The sequence below is a fragment of the Saccostrea cucullata genome, unplaced genomic scaffold (genome assembly GCF_032062105.1).
Source record: "Saccostrea cucullata isolate Sc308-1 unplaced genomic scaffold, CSIRO_AGI_Scuc_v1 ctg190, whole genome shotgun sequence".
In the NCBI taxonomy this organism is placed as follows: domain Eukaryota; kingdom Metazoa; phylum Mollusca; class Bivalvia; order Ostreida; family Ostreidae; genus Saccostrea; species Saccostrea cuccullata.
In genome coordinates, this window is record NW_026931523.1 from 9,847 (window position 1) to 27,746 (window position 17,900).

Here is a 17,900-nt window from a genome sequence, read left to right on the forward strand (position 1 = left end):
CAATCTTCTAATGTTTTTTTCTTATATACTTTTATTATGTGTTACAAATACATCATCACTGCATCAGCTGACTACAAAGCCGCGTGTAGATCTTTTCAAGTTACACATCATTCATCTCTTCAAATATTTCATTAAAAGTTGGGTCTTTGGAGAAAAGCCTGTTGTCATGGATACTCAATCAACAAAAATAACTGCAGCGTTTACATTTTAGGATAGTATAAGTCTGGAGTTAATGCTGATCATTCCCATTCACCTTCAGAAGAGTCATCCTCCTCTCTACGTACCTTGATCACTTTACGACGCATTTCCAGTGCTTTGTTCATGATGGAATGAACATCAAAGTTTCCATCTGGTACAGACCTGTCTCTCTCTTGTTTCTTCTCTTCCACCTTACGCAATTCTAAAAATAAATTTAAAACTTTTATTTCTTTTCTCAGCAATAGCTCTATGTATAACAAATGTACTGAACATCACAAGGAGAATCTCAGAAATTGCAAATTAATCATAACAGATTTTACTCATGCAGTTGCTCTACATGTAACACAAAACCACCTACATTGAGGGTTGGGTAATTATTACAACCAATTAACACGTGAAAACTTACGCTTGCCCAGTCGAATTTGTGCCAACAAGTTACTTCTATCATCCACCACGGGCTGAGGTTGGTACTTTGGTTTCAGTTGTGGAGAAGCACTAAGATCCATATTTAGGAAACTAAATCCAGTAGAACTCTCATCATCAAAACCTTTAGCCATAGACATGGGTGATGGAGGGTGTGTGGGTGCTATCCCTGCATCCACAAGTGGTGGACATGGGGGAGGAGGGAAATTTTGTTCTATGCTCATTGGTGGGGAAGGCAGGTCCACCTCTTGCTTTGCAGGTGAAGGTCGATGAGTGATGGGCACTTTAGAAATTTCTGGACTAAGCTGATCCTCATCTTCACCCAGGGGTGGAGGGGGTGGTGGCGGTGGTAAACTGTCCCTGTTTAGACTCTTCTGATGATACTGTTGTGCATTTGGCATCAAAGGAGGGGGTGCACGAGGGGGCTGACTGGGCCTCGAGGCACCAATACTGCCAGAAGATCTTCGGTGTGACATTTTTGACATGCAGCTCTGTTGAGAAGATAAATGGTTTTGAATGCTTTGAGGATGGTGACTTCCAGGTTGGCCAATGTAATTATAGCTCTCAGTTTGAAAGTTAGACTGTCTTGACACATCCTGAGAATACTGTGGCCCATTCTGTGGAGGTCTTGAGACCCTGTTATTATTTTCTGCTTTTTGCATTTGCACCTCTAAGCTTGCTGGTCGTGATTGGTTGTTTTGTATATATAGTAAAGCGGGATCAGCCCTATATGATTTGTTGGAAAACTCTACTCCCTGCTTCATATCTTGGTATTTCTCCACTACTGTCTGCACCTGTGGAGGGGCTTTCTTCTGCTGATTTGGCTTCTGTGGTCTCTAGAAAGAAAAAATTAGGCATCACGCCACGTTAAATAGTGACTTACAATTACGTGTATAACTGTATTTGTTTCTTGATATTTTTATTTTCAAACAAAACGAAATGTATACATGTAATAAATGTAAAGAGAGCAGAAGTCTTTTATATTTCAGGTTAGAATAATATAATTCTTTATGGTCAATTGGGCATATTGTGAAGAATATGCTTACTGGTTCAAAGATGAATTGAAAAAAATCATAAAATTCAAGAACGTCATTCTTAAAATTGTTTATAAATACTTCAGAAAAAAGCACGATTTACTTTTATCATGTTTGAATTTCCATAATGTTTTATTCAGTTGATTTGAAAATTAAGTGGAGAAAGAGAAGTTACATTTTGCCTTATGTCTTTTAGTTCCGCTTTCTTTTTTTCTATATCTTTTTGCATATCTTGGAACCATAATTCAAAGAAATATCCTGGATCTGTGTAAAACTTCATACTATTCGTACCATCTTCTCTGAAAGTACAAGAACAAAATGTAATATTTCATTTCTAAAATAAATTTGTATATCTTAAATCAATAATGAATATAAAATTCAGCTGGAACGGGGAGTCTTCACTCTGTACATTTTATCCTAGGTGAACGTTAGAACGATTAACTCCTTTTAATTTACAGTCAAATCTCCATACAGTCAAACCTCAATATCTCAAACTCGATGAAACAAAAAATACCTCAATCTATCTAAAGATTCGTTTGAGTCGTGATAAAATATTTATAGAATAAGTCTATGGCACGCTAAATTCACAAACATTAGCTAAACCTAGTTTCACAAATGATAAACTAGGTTTATCGACTGTAAACTATAGTTTACAAACCGTAAACTATAGTTAACGATTCGTTAAATATAGTTTTCATCTTTAAAACTGTATTTAACGGTTGTTAACTATAGTTAACGAATGCTAATCTAAGTTTATTTGTCTGTAATAAAACGTTAACAATAGATTTTGTTGATAAACATAGATTCACGTTTGTAAACTATAGTTTACAATTGGAAACTATTGTTAAGATAAAATATTTAAACTATATTTATCAGATCGTTAACTATAGTTATCGGTTTCGTGAAACTGTATTAATCAGATAATCTATGTTTTTCAATCCATATGATTGTTTTCGGTGTTAAGTATAGTTTACGGTTGTGAAACATAGATTATCGCGTTAGTTATGGTTTACAGATGTAAAATATAGATTTACGTCGCTAACTACAGTTTACAGTCCGTGAACTATGGTTAACAACCGATAAACCTAGTTTATCGATTGTGAAACTATGATTAGCTGATTTTTGTGAATTTGGCGTGCCATATAAGTCATTGGGAATTTCAAATCTTTTGACATACATTCCTAATATTCTTGATATCAGTTTTCGATATCCGAAGTTCGACTGTATTACCTTTATTCACTTGAGATAAGTATATATTTACCTGTAAGGGTTAAGTTTGTCCAGAGCCGGCGTGGCCTCACACTGACTGTAGACCTTCAGTATACACCGTGGTATTGTAGATCTGGACACAACCTGTTGGTTATGTTTGGTAGAACTCTTGTAAGGTTTCCTCAGGTGTATATCATGGATGGACACTACAAAAAACATTTCAAATGTTATAATTCATGTCAAAACAATATATTTATTAATCATGAAATTTTGTCATAATATCAAGTTTTCATTTGAATCCCAAAAACTAAGCACGACTATCATTAATCTCACCAAGGACCTTACGAAATTAGCATTATAAATAATTTCAAAAATTTAAATATGACAGTGATTAATATTAAATACGATTTAAGTCAAAAATACATAGATCAAGGTATTAGACAAAAGATTTCTTTAACAACCCATTGACAGCATTATTTTTTGTCTAGATTGTCGCGTTTGTAACCTTTTAACCCGAATTATTATGTTAATAACACAACCCCATAATGACAAGGATGTTCACACCTCCATGGCACCTGATCCCACCTCTGATGTTTTGGAGGTCCGTGTTTGTTCCACTCCTATATTGCATTGTTTTATGGACTTGAGTTTGATCGAATGCTGTTCGTTAATTCCATATATCAAAACCTCCCCCTAGTTGAGTCCTACCCAGTTCTCCAGCAGCGTCTAGCCTGGTGACCTTCTCCTGTAGATGGTCTATTCTACCCTGGAGCTGCCGCGTACGGTCCGTGAATGTCTGCACTTCCTGTGACAGCTCGGTAAACATGTCCTCCGCATGCTTACTGAGGTTGCTGAGCTGTAGAATGATGTTACTGAGCGTGTGATTGGTCACACATTCCAGCTCATTTTTAATGCCCTTCTCTACCTCTACCCGACTAACGTTGATGGGTTCCAAACATCTTTGTATCAATGGCATGATTCGTTACGTCAACTCTTGCTGTAAAAAATGTAAAAATTGTTATAATCAAACTCTTTGGCATACTAACAAAAGTACATGTACAGGTACTTAGAAATATTATACTGGTATTAACTCCACTATAACGAAAATTAGCATTTTAATAACACAGCCCCATTATGACAAGAAGCACAAAGCGGGTGTGACTAGTCGGCAGACGAACTCCATTATGATGAAAATAATTATATATTTTCTGCATACGGCGTTTACATATTTCAGTTGATTCGATACGCACGCAAGAGCATGCTCTACGTATGAACAATTTTTACAAAGAGGTAAATTATTGACAAACAAGTTGGAGACACAAACATTTCAGCAGTCTCGTTAAAAGTCGTCATCATTTCGTAAGTTCTATATATTTTCTATGGTCGATGCAATGACCTTGTCATCAAATATAATTTATCACTGAGTCAAATGCTTACTGACGTTTTTCATACTAATTCTTAGTCCATTATTCATTCACTGAATTAACGACGGGTTTTTTTGTTATTTCCCGATCATGACAAGGGGCACACGACAGGAGATGCTCACTCCTCCATATGGCATCTGATCCCACTCCTGATGTTTTGGAGGTCTGTGTTTGCTCTGCTCCTATTTTGAATTGTTTTATGGACTTTTGATCTGGAGTACTATACGTTATCTCCATATGTTTCATTAAGCTAAATTATTTTAGTGGCAATTAAGTCAGAATGTTTAATATCTTAATGTCTGAATGTTTTAACATATGTTCTATATACTAGTATTTATTTAATATGCTATTTACACTGTATAACTTGATAGACAGTCATCATACATATTAAGATTTAGAAACTTTGTTTATTCATTAAGATAGAAAATTATGTTTGCTTAAAATCTAGCCTACTAGTTTTTCCATTGCTTTGAGAATTTTCTCTGCAATTAATATCGTTCAGCCAATTTAGATCCGAATATTGCCCTTTACAAAAGGTTGCCCAAACCAAATATTTTTTTCTCCAACATAACATGTATTCTCTCCACAAAATAAAGATGTAATCATAAGCCAAAGGCACCTTTTAAGAAATTTTGACTAAACACTTGTTTTTTTCATAGATGAGATTTATACATACTTGGAACTTCCTCATATATATAGAGTTGAAAAGAAGGGACGCGTTCACGCTTATAACGCTAAAAAACCCATCTTGTTTCTATTATAATGACAGTACATACACATAAAAAAAATTGTAGTAATTATATATATTCTTATCAGCAACTGATCATGATTGGTCATGTTTTTTTTTCAATTTCTAGTTCATATATTTTTTTTCACTCTTCATAAATAATCATGCATCTAATGGTAATCATTATCGATACTTTTAAAATAATTTCTTTTGACCCAAAAATAGTTGTTGTCAAAAGCATCTAGAAAAAAAAGACATATGAATACTGTGAATAGCTGATTAATGTAGCAGGATGCACATTAGACTCTCGCCCTCAAATGAAATCAAAATGAACCTAATGAAAAAGTATTTTGCATTCACAATGCATTTCGTTTGCCACATTTACAAGGAAATAAACCAGAACGAAGGGTGTATAACTTAAACACATTGTTCTGGTAGCAAAGAAAACTTTAACCTGAACTTTTTATATTGCATTTTTAAGAGGAAAATGGATAAAGTATGAAGATATTTGCATTGTATTTTAAATAAACACAAATGTTGATCTGCTTAACTGGCACTAAATTAATTTATTCTTGAGACACAATATGATATATTTTCACAATTATATTCTATTTTAAAACTTACATATCATGTACCACAATTTCAAAACACAAAATACGATTTGATGTAAATTGAATAAAAATCGTATTGGGTCTGATTGTACGTGTATCTTAGCTCATACACAATATATGATCCGAAATGTAAATAAAAAAAGATCACCCTCACCTGTTTTAAACGTCCTGTTTTTGTGCAGTACGTGTACCCGGTAGATATGGTGAAATATTAATCATAATACAGGAAGATAAAGTAATTATATTTGTGTGTCTACTTTTAAAAATTATTATTATTATGCAAATGACAGGAACAGAAAATCACAAATGATCTGATCACACCTGAAGTCATAGGGGTAAGCTGGACAAATCAGATTTCATTACTTTTGTATATGATGTCAAATGTAGTAAATAGACGATTATAGTGGCACAATAAAACTTGTCCCTATATGTTCCTATTATATATGGAAATCTCTGTAATGCAGAAATAAAATATTTTTATCCTTCTCCTATATCATGACATTTTAACAATATGATAAAAAAGAATGTCAGTCATAAAAAAAACTAAAATCTCACATGTGTACATCCAAAGACTTTCATAAAGTTTCACTGTTAAAGAAACAATGCATTGTTCACTGTACATGATTAATTCAACTATCTTCCTCGGCATCCTCTTCACTTGGTATCATTTTACTCAATATCTCTTCCATATGGGTATGTGAATCAATGTTTGTTACAGGTATATGCCTTTCTTCCATTTCTTTCCTCTCAAGGCTTATTTACCGCACGTAGCTTTCCTATATTGAAACATTGAAATTAGGACAAAGGGGAATTTTGATCTCAATTTAGATTGGGTTGAACATGATAAATCTTGCTTGGAGGGAGACAGTCGGTGAAATGCTATATTCTTAGGAAGTAGCGTCAATGTGGGACGGGTGGTGCTTGAAGCTCACTAGGCATTGCTAAAACTGACAAAAAAAATTGAAATCTGTCTTTGAAGATTGTCGATGTTAATTTGAAATGGGAGTTTTGGCTAACCAAGCATTATTTTTTTTCCATGTGAATTTTAGATTGGTCGGTTACATCATGGGTATGGGTATACTGAAGTTCAATGAGATGAGGCTGTCGGCCCCTATGTTCATTGCATTTGTTATCTGGATTCCTTTTTGGCAGGTTCAAGGATCTAGGTTGGTTATTAAATGCATTCTCTTTAGCAGAACCAGAAATATTTGATGAAAACTCCACTCCATGTTTCTTGCTTATATTTCTGTACTATACTTGGAAGAAAAAGAGGCGGTCTCTTTATAAAAAAAATCTAAAAAAAAAAAAAAAACAAAAAAAAAACGTCTTTCTTGGTTCTCTACAGTAAAAAAAAAAGTGTCAAGCAATGCATTTATACTGTCAATTTATAATTTTAATCATAATTGATTGGTGTAGATGACATGTACAGGTCATTTACAGTATTTACAGGTCATTTTAATACTAATATTTCCAATGAAATATAACACTATATTCTTTACTTTCACTGACAATATTAATCAACACATTACCTTCTTTCTCTTAATCTTTAATTTGTTCTCTTGTTTCTTTTATCCTTATATCACTCTGGATATCCATGAGCTATAGCTTAATGAAATATCTTGTATTGGTGCAAAACTTCAAACGTTCGCGGCAATCAACTCTCTAATAAAGGTACATATGCATAAAATTATTAAGCATTATTTATGATAAAATTAAGGCATATCTCTGACAACATGACTTTTCCTGAAAACGAGTTCATGTGCTACATGACTGTATGTTTCAAAATCATTTAAAAATTCAATCAAGATTTTGGGGATTTTTAAGGTTAGTACTTCACAAGTATAATCATACAAAATTAATTTGGAAATACTAGTAATAGACTCATTTTCTACATTTGCAATGTATATTTTACAACTATGTGCACACAGTGTTTAAATGTAATACAATCTAAATTGTAAACTAACTGTATCTTTGGTAAATTACTTACATTGTTGCTATCCAATTGTTCTATCAAAGTTCTTAAAGTTTATGAAGGGAGTTCAAATTGATCTTCCTTTATTTACACTTTCAATTTCTATGAAACCTGAGCTTTAAAAAAATTTGTTCTAATCTGTGAACGTTACCTGTTTATCATTACACTCTTAAGAAATAATACGTTTGTTCTTTCCTTCTATTTTTCTACATAAACAGTTATGCATTAATACATGCCCTATCCACAGCCATTTTCTTCTCTTTCAAACTTGAGAAAGAACTCTCTGGTCCTTTTGTACAGCTCCTAATTTGAGATGGTATATTTTTAAAAAGAAAATCACGATTAAAAATGATAAACTGAACTTGTTTGAAAAGGTTTTTACTTTATGCTTCAGCATCAATTGTGACCCCAACCATGTTTCTCTTGAAGATCCTTATTTTTGTGTTTGTGCTGATCTTTGCTGACCTCCAGATGTTTCTTACCAACATACGCTCCTGTGGCTTTTGAAATTCAAGCTAGTACATCTACCTCTGAGTTAATCTGTGGTTATCTTGTCAATTTAGATAGACAAATCCTACACTTCAAAAATTTTAAAATTATTTAAGGTGATGTGCTCCTCTGATTTAGATTGACCTTCATGATCTTGGTCTGTTTGTTGATATTAAGGCCAATTGCTGTTTCTGCTAGATGTTTTGTTTTTTCTTGCATGTCACGATGGTGGTGTGATAGCAGTGCTATGTCGTCTGCAAAATCTAGGTCTTCTAACATCTCTGTCATGGCCCAAGTAATCCAGTCCGCTTATTCTTGATGGTTTCTAGCATAATCCAGTCAATGCAGAATGTAAAGAAAAGAGGGAGGAGCAGACATCCTTCTTTTACTCCAGTCTGCAATTTGAACTCCTCTGATAAATTTAAAAGATAATTTCTGGCATTTAAATCTCATGTACAACATCTTTAATGATGGTCTTAAAAATTAATTTTGTTTCAGTTACCTAAAATGACTGAATTTTTTCTAAGGCTAGATGTCATTAACGCTGTCAAAAGCTTTTGTAAAGTCGATATATATGTAAAGTGGAGAGTTAAGTCATTTTGAATATATGTAAATTTGTCTTATATATCTGAAATTCCATATCATATCTCCCATTTCAGTCCTGCCTGTGTCTTTCTGCAAGACCTGCAAAAATGTGATTCTGTTTAATAACTTTTAGCACTTTCATGGAAATAGAAATTTTTAATTAATTTTTGTGTGAAAGGTCTCCTTTTTTTTAAATGTATAGGCCTGATATCTACAGAAAATATTAACTTCAATTCCCAGATGTTCTGTAGAATATTTAAATGATGGAGATGTCCAGGAAACGGCCTTGAGGAGCTCTGCATTTATCTGGTCAATGCCAGCAGCCTTTCCATTTTTAATCTCTTTATAATTATTGCCTTTTTACCTCTTCATACTGGGTGGATCTGTATTAATATCCAGTATGCTAATGGCTGGTGCTATCAGGACCTCATTTCCTGTATAATTTATATTGAACACTTCCTCAAAATGTTCTTTCCATCGTTTCTGTACATCTTCTTCTTTGGATAAGACGTTTCCTCTTTTATCTTTTACTGGTAAATCTGCTGTCTGAAATTTACCAGCTAGTGTTTTGGTGATACGATAGAGGGTTTGCATATCTTGTTTTGAAGCTGCTTGTTCTGCTTCATTAGCTAGTTTTTCAGTGTATGCCTTTCTGTCTGCGCTTGCATTTTTCTTCTTTGTCTATAGTCCGATATTCTGCTTGGAGCTGGTCTTTTTGTCTCTTTGATTTAGTGGACAGGATTTTCTTTTTCTTTTCTTTTTCTTTTCTTTTCGTTGTTCTACTATTTTCCATGTGTTCTCCGAGATCCATTCCTCTCATTTCCTCTTTCTTGGGCAAAGTATTTGCTGCGCATTTTGTAAGAGTATCTCATTAAATGTTTCTTGTCAATTTCATCTGGGTGTTCCATAAGAGCCTCAAACTTGTTCTGCACTTTTAATTGAAAAGATCTCATAACTTTTGCATCTTTAAGCCTTCGGATGTTAATAGGAGGCGGTCTTCCTGAGGCAAAAAATTATATTGATTTCCTTAGCTTCAGCTTGAAAAGAGAGAAAACTGATTGGTCACTTCCCACGTCTGCTCCTTGCTTTGCAACCACATACAGGAGGCTACTTCTCCATCTTTTGTTGATGATGACATGATCAATTTGATTTTTCGTATGTCCATCTGGGGAGTTCCATGTTGTCTTATGGATATCTTTGTGCATAAATATAGTTCCACCAATTATCAAGTTGTTTTCTTGGCAGAAAGTGCACAGTCTCTCTCCATTGCTGTTACATTCTCCTAAGCCTTGCTTACCCATGATGCTTTCTCTTCCTTGGTTGCTTTTCCCAACTGTTGCATTTAAGTCTCCCAAGATAAGTAGGACATCGTGAAATGGTGTATTGTCTACTATTTCTTGTAAGCTGTACACTTAAAAAAGAAGGTCTTCTGCATCATCTGTTGGTGAATTTGAAAATGATGTAAGTTTGGCAAAGGCTCAGCTTTCTTGCTGTTATGAAAAGTTCATTCACTGGCTTCCATTCTAATAGACTTCTATCAACTTCTTTTGTTGTGATTATTGCTACTCCCAAATAAATTTTGTTCTTCCAGAGTAGAGTATTTGATGTCCTGACACTAGTTGTTTTGAAAGGAAACATAATAAAGCATAAATTTTAATCAAAATTGTTTGGAAAAGGGGTGTAACCACACAGTCACAGCAAAGAATACTTATATTCATACTGAAACATAACACTATATATGCTTTATTTCCTTTAACAATGTACTTGCATTAACTTCTTTCTTTTAATCCTTGATATATCCGCGTCTCTGGGTCTCCTTGAATCATACCTCGATGAAAAAAAATTGGATTGGTTTATATCTTCACACAGCTGCGGCCATCAACTTTGTTATTATGGTAAATAAGAAATTCAAAATTAATGTATATGACAAGATTAAACCATCTATCTTTGACAAAACGAATTTTGAAAAAGAGTTTTTATACAAAGTGCATGTACTGTATTTCAGTATCATGTCTTTTTCTGTCTTTGTAAAAAGAATATAATTCTATATTTTTAAAATTAAAAATAACCATATCTTCATTAGAAAGTTTGTACACAAAATTATCAGTCTTCTGTCTTCTTTTTAATATAGATACATGTATTCTAATTTCTACATTTACATTTAGATGGATTTATGATCCTTTCCTTTCAAAATCATTGACAAAAATGAACTTTATATAACAAAATTATCTCAAGCTTGCATATATTAATTGCTTTTCTGTTGTTTCCTGCTCACACCTGAACAATGTCCACCATTTCCCTGTGCTCTTTGTATTGATCATCAACACAATCTCTATCATAGTATGGAACAGTTTATACTGTCTCTGTGTATAAAGTATTTACAAAAAGGAAAACGATAATAGTATCGGGTTTGTTAAACCGCGGCATAAATTAGGGCGATGTGTTTGGGTACATAATGTGTATTCATAAATTTTGATGAATAACATTTTGGTGTATTGCAATGTTCTTTTGTTATTGAAATAATTGCAGGCAACTAAACCGGCTCTTGTTATGCAAACAAATTTGTATGCCCTTTGAAAAAGTTTTGGAATATCATGTCACAAGTTTAGAAATGTGTGGATAGATTACATTGCCAAAATATGAAAAAATGCAAAAAATGTAATATTATCATTGAAAAAACAAATATAGACAAATCACATTCAGTAAAGGTTCCATATCAGTGAAAACAAATTTCTGGATATGTTAACATGGTGCTAAAAGTGTAATATACAATCAAAAAATCAACAGCACTAATAATTTTAAGGAAATTTTAAATGGTAAAAATCAGCCTATGTGATATTTAATTTTTTGTAATGTATATATATACATGTAGGACAAAATCAGTTAATATACATGTATATGCCGTATTTTAATTGTTTACTTTATTTTTTTTAGTTCAAAGGTTAATTAATTAAGGTAATTCCAACCTCCTGTGATGTTGTAAGTTTCTGCAAAAATGTAATTAGGTTAAATTCAGACCTAAGAAACAATATATATTGAAAGAATACTGTGCAATAGGTGTAACGATAAATATTGTTAAGTAAAAGAATTTTTAAATGCATATTTTTTTTTATTTAATCAAAAATTCAATCTTAAAAAATGTTGACAAGGGCTTTAACTCCTTCTATGGTACTTCATTCAGGCATCATTTGCTTTATTGTACTTCGCAAAAGGATAAAGTCATGTGACGTCCTTTCAGATATTCACAATTCGAAAAAATCCTCTCTTATAACTATGAATTTTTAGCGCCAAGCATTATGCAAATTTTTTTACTGTATTTTTCATATGTGATTTACAAAATATTTGTTTTTTTATTGAAATTTTACTACTATTTCCCAAAATTATTTCATTTTCCAGTTCTTCGGAGAATAAATTGTACAAACAAACCTTTGGCATAGTTGTTAAAAATAACAAAATCATGTTTAAATGAATAAAATAGATAACTGTCACCTTAAAGTTTTTAAATTTTTATTAAATTTGAAATCATTGTTTAAAGCACTATTGAAATCAATATTTCAATCACTTTTGAAATCTGTATTTTAATCACCTTTGAAATAATTATTTCAAAAGGGCAGACTTTTTAACATCACAGAAGGTTTACAAGTTCTTTATATTCTATTGAAATTTATTATTTGCATCATTTCAATGAAATTGCAACACAGCATAAAAATATATACCAATCCTGGAGATGCTCAAGAAGTTTTTTGTTTGTATATCTGCTCAAATTGCATTAGCAATAATGAATCAGGAGAGAAAATTTTTTGCAATAATTGAAAAATTTTAAGTATATCAAATAAAAATAAATGCAGTTTTTGTACTTTGAACCATTGTAACAAGTACGGTATAAAACATTAATTGTTGAATAAACTTTATTGGTCATGAATGTGCAGTTTTAAAACTATATATATGAAAAGCTGAATAAAGAGGATCATTTAGTGAGCTCATTGCTTACAGTACCTCTAGTTTTTACTATTTTATACGCATTTAAAAAGCACCTTGGACTTTGTCAAAATTTAAATTCTCTTTTCAAATAGTCTGCGGGAACTTTGAAAAGAAAATCTTTAAAACACAACAAAATGCATTCAAAATAAAGCAAAGTTTATTGCATATGCATGAGAAAAAAAGCTACTACAACGTAGTTAACACCATGGTTTTATCTAAGAAGAAGAAAAAAATCCCCACATACAAATACTGGTCAATTAACATATGCATTATCAATAAGCACTTCAGTAACAATTTATAATTCAAAGTAGTGTAAATACATGTATCCGTACGTTAAAAAGTGGACTTGTATGAAAAACTTTCCGACACCTGCAAACTTAAACATTTATATCTTTTATTTGATGCTATTTTTTTTAAAAGAAATGCAGCACTTTGAATAATATTATAAACTGAAATAAATTAACAGCAACAAAATATTAACGTTTCTCTTTCATATTAAAAGAAATTTACACACATTCTATATTTGAAATCTTTAAATATTCATCATAAAAATTATGTTTTATCTTTTCTTGAAAGGGAAATCATATCATCACTGATCTAAATTATAGTGTGTACAATAAGTTCAGTTCTTTTTTGTACTAGACCAAGTATTTAACATTCAAATGGGGGCATACTGCTCATATCACATGATTATTTCATACCAGATTACTCTGTCTTAACATTTGCAGAAAAAGACACATTATTTGAAAAGTATATCTATGTAGGTAATGGATAAATACATATCTATTGATACTTTGTAAATATTTAAAACTGACATAGAGTATTGGAAGAAAATTTTCATCCATTATAATTATATTTTTGCACTACAGAGAAAATGAGATTAAAATATGTGAAGATATTGAACTATTGATTCATAGAATAGTAGTAGGTCCAGTATTGCATTAAGAAAAATTGTCAAGTTAAAAAAGTTTGCGTATGTGCAGAATTTCAGAATAAATAAATTATAAAATTGAAATGGGAATGACAATATTCAAAGCAGATACATAGAAAATGCTCAATACAGACAGCATACTAAATATGTCTGAGGTAGTATATAAGAATTCCTTTATTAAAAAATTAAAGCCTTTTTTCTACATGGAGAGTCTGTCTCATTAGATTTTGATCAAATTTTGAATACCTGAGTCCAAAAATGCATTCCATATTTCAAAATTGGGTTTTGTAGTGAGCAAAATAAATGTGTTCAATTTACAAAGAGGTGCGGAATAAAGAAAAACACTTTTTAACATTTGATATACATTCATTTCAAATTCTCAATAGAATAAAAAGAATTGCATTATTTTTTACCTTTTTTTTTACATTAATGGTTTGAGAAACTTGCCTTGTTAAAGGCTTAAGACATACTGTGTATGATCACAGAGTCCATTGAAATGTTCCACATTTGCCCTCAGACAAGTACTTATTAAAGAATTAAACTTGAAAAGGTAAAGATTCTGCAAATAAGTCAAACAACTCACGTGAATTTTAGAAAGCTATTACTTTTATATATACCTCCTTTGACATATCTCTTCATAAGACGAGGAAAGTTTTATGTATCTTCCTTCTTCTGGTGAAAACACTAATATTGCACATGAAAAATTGACTTTTTAAATTAAAGTTATGTACACAAACACTATAAAACTCTGTAATGGGAAAAACATAGCTTAATCTACAGATATTTACTACAGTACTGTAGATCTGTTTTCACCATTCACTAAATAAAAATTGATAATTAACAAGTATGTTTATTCAAGGAAGACAACTGAAGGTTAAGCAAAAACAGCAGCAATTATGAAATAAATGATTTTCTCTCTTAGTCATGTGATGAAATTACAGTTTACATACAGGGCTAAGAAAATACACTAGTTCTTTTTTGGCTACAGGAAATAATCTAAAAAGTAGTACTATTCTTAAACTGCTGTTTGAGTATTGTTGCACTGTACTTTGATAGCATACTGTTACATGTATCATGCAATAGTTGTCATATTGTACGTTTATTAAGTGAAGTTTATGTTATAAGTTGAGTGTAATAAATATAAATTTTACACTTTGAAAAAAATCTTTCAGTTTTGTTCATCAGTAGTATGGATATACTGTTCTCTTATCATATTTTAAACATCTCAAATTCGATAATTACAGGCAATAACACACAGCATGAAACACTGAGGAATGTCCCTTACCAACATGAAGAATTTCTTTCCAACATGAAGACTTTTCTCAAGATAGCTTACACATAATGTAACAATACAACAATCTCCCACGCAGAGTTGTCGTTCGTTCCTCTCTCAGACACCTCTGCAATGGGCTCATGTCAAGACTTTTGACATAACGTATAAAACGTAATATCTGCAGAATTTTTTCAAATAAAATTAATAGTTCTGGATTGATTAAATAAATATTATCTCAAAACTCAGACATAAGCATAGAAATGGAATTATAATGAATTAAATCAAATGCACTATTTCTCGTGTTTATCACCGTGATATACACGAGCCAACGACAGAGGTGAATGTATGAGTCGATGAGAGAGAGAGAGAGAGAGAGAGAGAGAGAGAGAGAAAGGGAGAGAGAGAGCAATATATGTTCAAATATTCTTATCACATCCTGATATTATGCAGAGGAAATTAAATCGTATGGACAAGATATATATCTATGAAGTTTAATGAAGAGCTTATGTTCATTTATACTTGTTATACTGGTTAAGTAGATATACCTGGATATCATAATAAATCAGTTTTACACAGATGTCTTGTCTTGTAAAATCAGGGTATTATATTAGAAATAATGATCATGGATCTACACACATAATGAAATGAAACATACTGAAGTAATGGAGAAAAGTTTCTCTATGCCATAATAAAGCAGTCATCTTTGATTAGTTACAAGACATTCCTTGGATTATACAAATTAATATATAAAACATGGATTAATGGCAATCTTTTGATAATATTTTTGTCCTGTATTATGTGTTTACAAATACATTCTCACTGCATCAGCTGACTATAAAGCCACATGCAGTTCAAGTAACACTTCATTCATCTCCTTGAATATATTTCATTCAAAGTTGGGTCTTTGGAGAAAATCCTGTTGTCATGGATACACAATCAACAAGAGATCTCGGCAGCGTTTGCTGCCTATGGTGTACATTGTATATTATACAAGTCTGGAGTTAATGCTGATCAGTCCCATTCATCGTCTGAAGAACCGTCTTCTTCTTCACTTTCTTCTATCACTTTACGGCGCATTTCAAATGCTCTGTTCATGATGGAATGAACGTCAAAGTTACCGCCCGGTGCAGACTTGTCTCTCTCTTGTTTCTTCTCTTCCACCTTGCGCAATTTATCTTTATCTAAAAAGAATATTACAATTTCAAATAATTATTATTGTAAGAACACATAATTATTATTCTGTATGTGTTTATCAGGCTTCATAAAGCTTTGGTGCAAGCAACAATGCATTAACTACCGTAAAAAATCATTTACTTAACAATACACGGACATGTGAAGCTAATTTATGATGATGAAAAAATTTTTAAAATAGTTTCTTACTAGCTTAAAAAAATGCAAACACAGTAACAAAATGAAAACTTACGAGTGCCCAGTCGAATTTGTGCCAATAAGTTACTTCTATCATCCACCATGGGCTGTGGTTTGGGCGTTGGTTTCAGTTGTGGAGAAGCGCTAAGATCCATTTTTAAGGAACTAGAACCAGTTGAAGAACTCTCGTCATCAAAACCATTAGTCATAGGCATGGGTGGTGGAGGGGGTGGGGGTGGAGGGGGTGCCATCCCCGTATCCACAGGTGGTGGGGGTGGGGGAGGGGGTAGATTTTGTTCTGGGCTCATTGGAGGGGGAGGGGGTGGGGGAGGCAGATCCACCTCTTGCCTTGCAGGTGATGGTCGATGAGTGGTGGGCACTCTTGAAATTTCTGGACTAGGGTGGTACCGTCTTGGATCCTCATCTTCACCCAGGGGTGGAGGGGGTGGTGGCGGTGGTAGACTGTCCCTGTTTGGACTGTTATGATGATGATGAAGATGTGCATTTGACATCAAAGGAGGAGGTGCAGGAGGGGGCTGACTGGGCCTTGAGGCACCAATACTCCCAGAGGATCCTCTGTGTGACATATTTGACATGCGGTTCTGCTGAGGCGATAACTGGTTTTGAATGCTTTGAGGATGGTGACCTCCAGGCTGGCCAATGTAATTATTGTTCTCATTTTGAAAGTTAGACTGTCTTGACACATCCTGAGAATAGTGTGGCCCATTCTGAGGAGGCCGTGAGCCCCTATGGTCTCCGTCTGGTTTTCTTGTTTGCACCTCCAAACTTCCCGGTCGTGGTTGGTTTGTTTGTATGTTTAGTTTAGCTGGATCAGCGTAATCTGTTTTGTTGGAGAACTCCACTCCCTGCTTCATATCTCGGTATTTCTCCACTACTGTCTGCACCTGTCGCGGGGCTTTCTTTTGTTGATTTGGCTTCTGTGGTCTCTACAAATATTAAGGGATCATGTTTTAAATGGCAATAGCTGATTACATGTATTTGTTCCAAGATATTTTTTTTTTTCAAGCAAAAAAAAAATGTTCAATAAATGTAAATAAAGCAAAAAATATTTATGTTTAAAGTTAGAATATTTTTAAATTTTACTAATTTTTTTTACAGTCAATAGGCTATACAGTGAAAAAAAAAAGCTCACTGATGATGAATTGAAAAAAATAATAGAATGCAACAAAGTTATGCTACAAATCTTTATCAAATATTTCAAGGAAAATGATATTATATTAAATTTTTATGTTTATTTCCTGACATATTTTGTTTGGATGATCAAGATATAAATTCATGGTTCAACAATATTGGTAATTTTATAAAACATTCAGGACATTATAATAAATACAGCATGTAGTTGAGAATAACACTGAAAATTCCCCACCCCCCCTCAAAAACGACTGTCAACCTTGATTTTGCGCCTGTTGTCAATAGTTTTCTTGGGGGGAAATTTTTCAATGTTACCCTCAACTACCAAGTATATGCAGTATTTATATAATTTATCACATGAAATTCTGGACCAGTGATATCATTAGGATACAAATACAGAATGAATGAGTTTGTTTGAGCTATATGGAAAAAAACAAGTTTTGATCCACTAAACATAAAAATACAATTTGAATGTAAAATTCTGGTGTTTTCATGTGTGGATCTAGAAATTGAGTGGGGAGAG

The 17,900-nt window shown here is 32.7% G+C and overlaps 1 protein-coding gene across 1 annotated transcript in view; it reads right to left on the bottom strand.

Annotated features, from left to right (window-relative positions):
* The window catches only part of LOC134232817 (uncharacterized), a 28,309-nt gene continuing 10,409 nt past the window's right edge, over window positions 1–17,900 (bottom strand). Inside the window, exons 5-14 of the mRNA XM_062714796.1 lie at window positions 16,281–17,172; window positions 15,871–16,038; window positions 9,739–10,083; window positions 9,321–9,518; window positions 9,037–9,232; window positions 3,573–3,844; window positions 2,917–3,070; window positions 1,831–1,954; window positions 605–1,457; window positions 1–400 (exon numbers count right to left, since the gene is read on the bottom strand). Coding sequence (XP_062570780.1) covers window positions 240–400; window positions 605–1,457; window positions 1,831–1,954; window positions 2,917–3,070; window positions 3,573–3,844; window positions 9,037–9,232; window positions 9,321–9,518; window positions 9,739–10,083; window positions 15,871–16,038; window positions 16,281–17,172 — 3,363 coding nt within the window. The 3' untranslated portion in view covers window positions 1–239. The remainder of the gene's footprint in view (window positions 401–604; window positions 1,458–1,830; window positions 1,955–2,916; window positions 3,071–3,572; window positions 3,845–9,036; window positions 9,233–9,320; window positions 9,519–9,738; window positions 10,084–15,870; window positions 16,039–16,280; window positions 17,173–17,900) is intronic.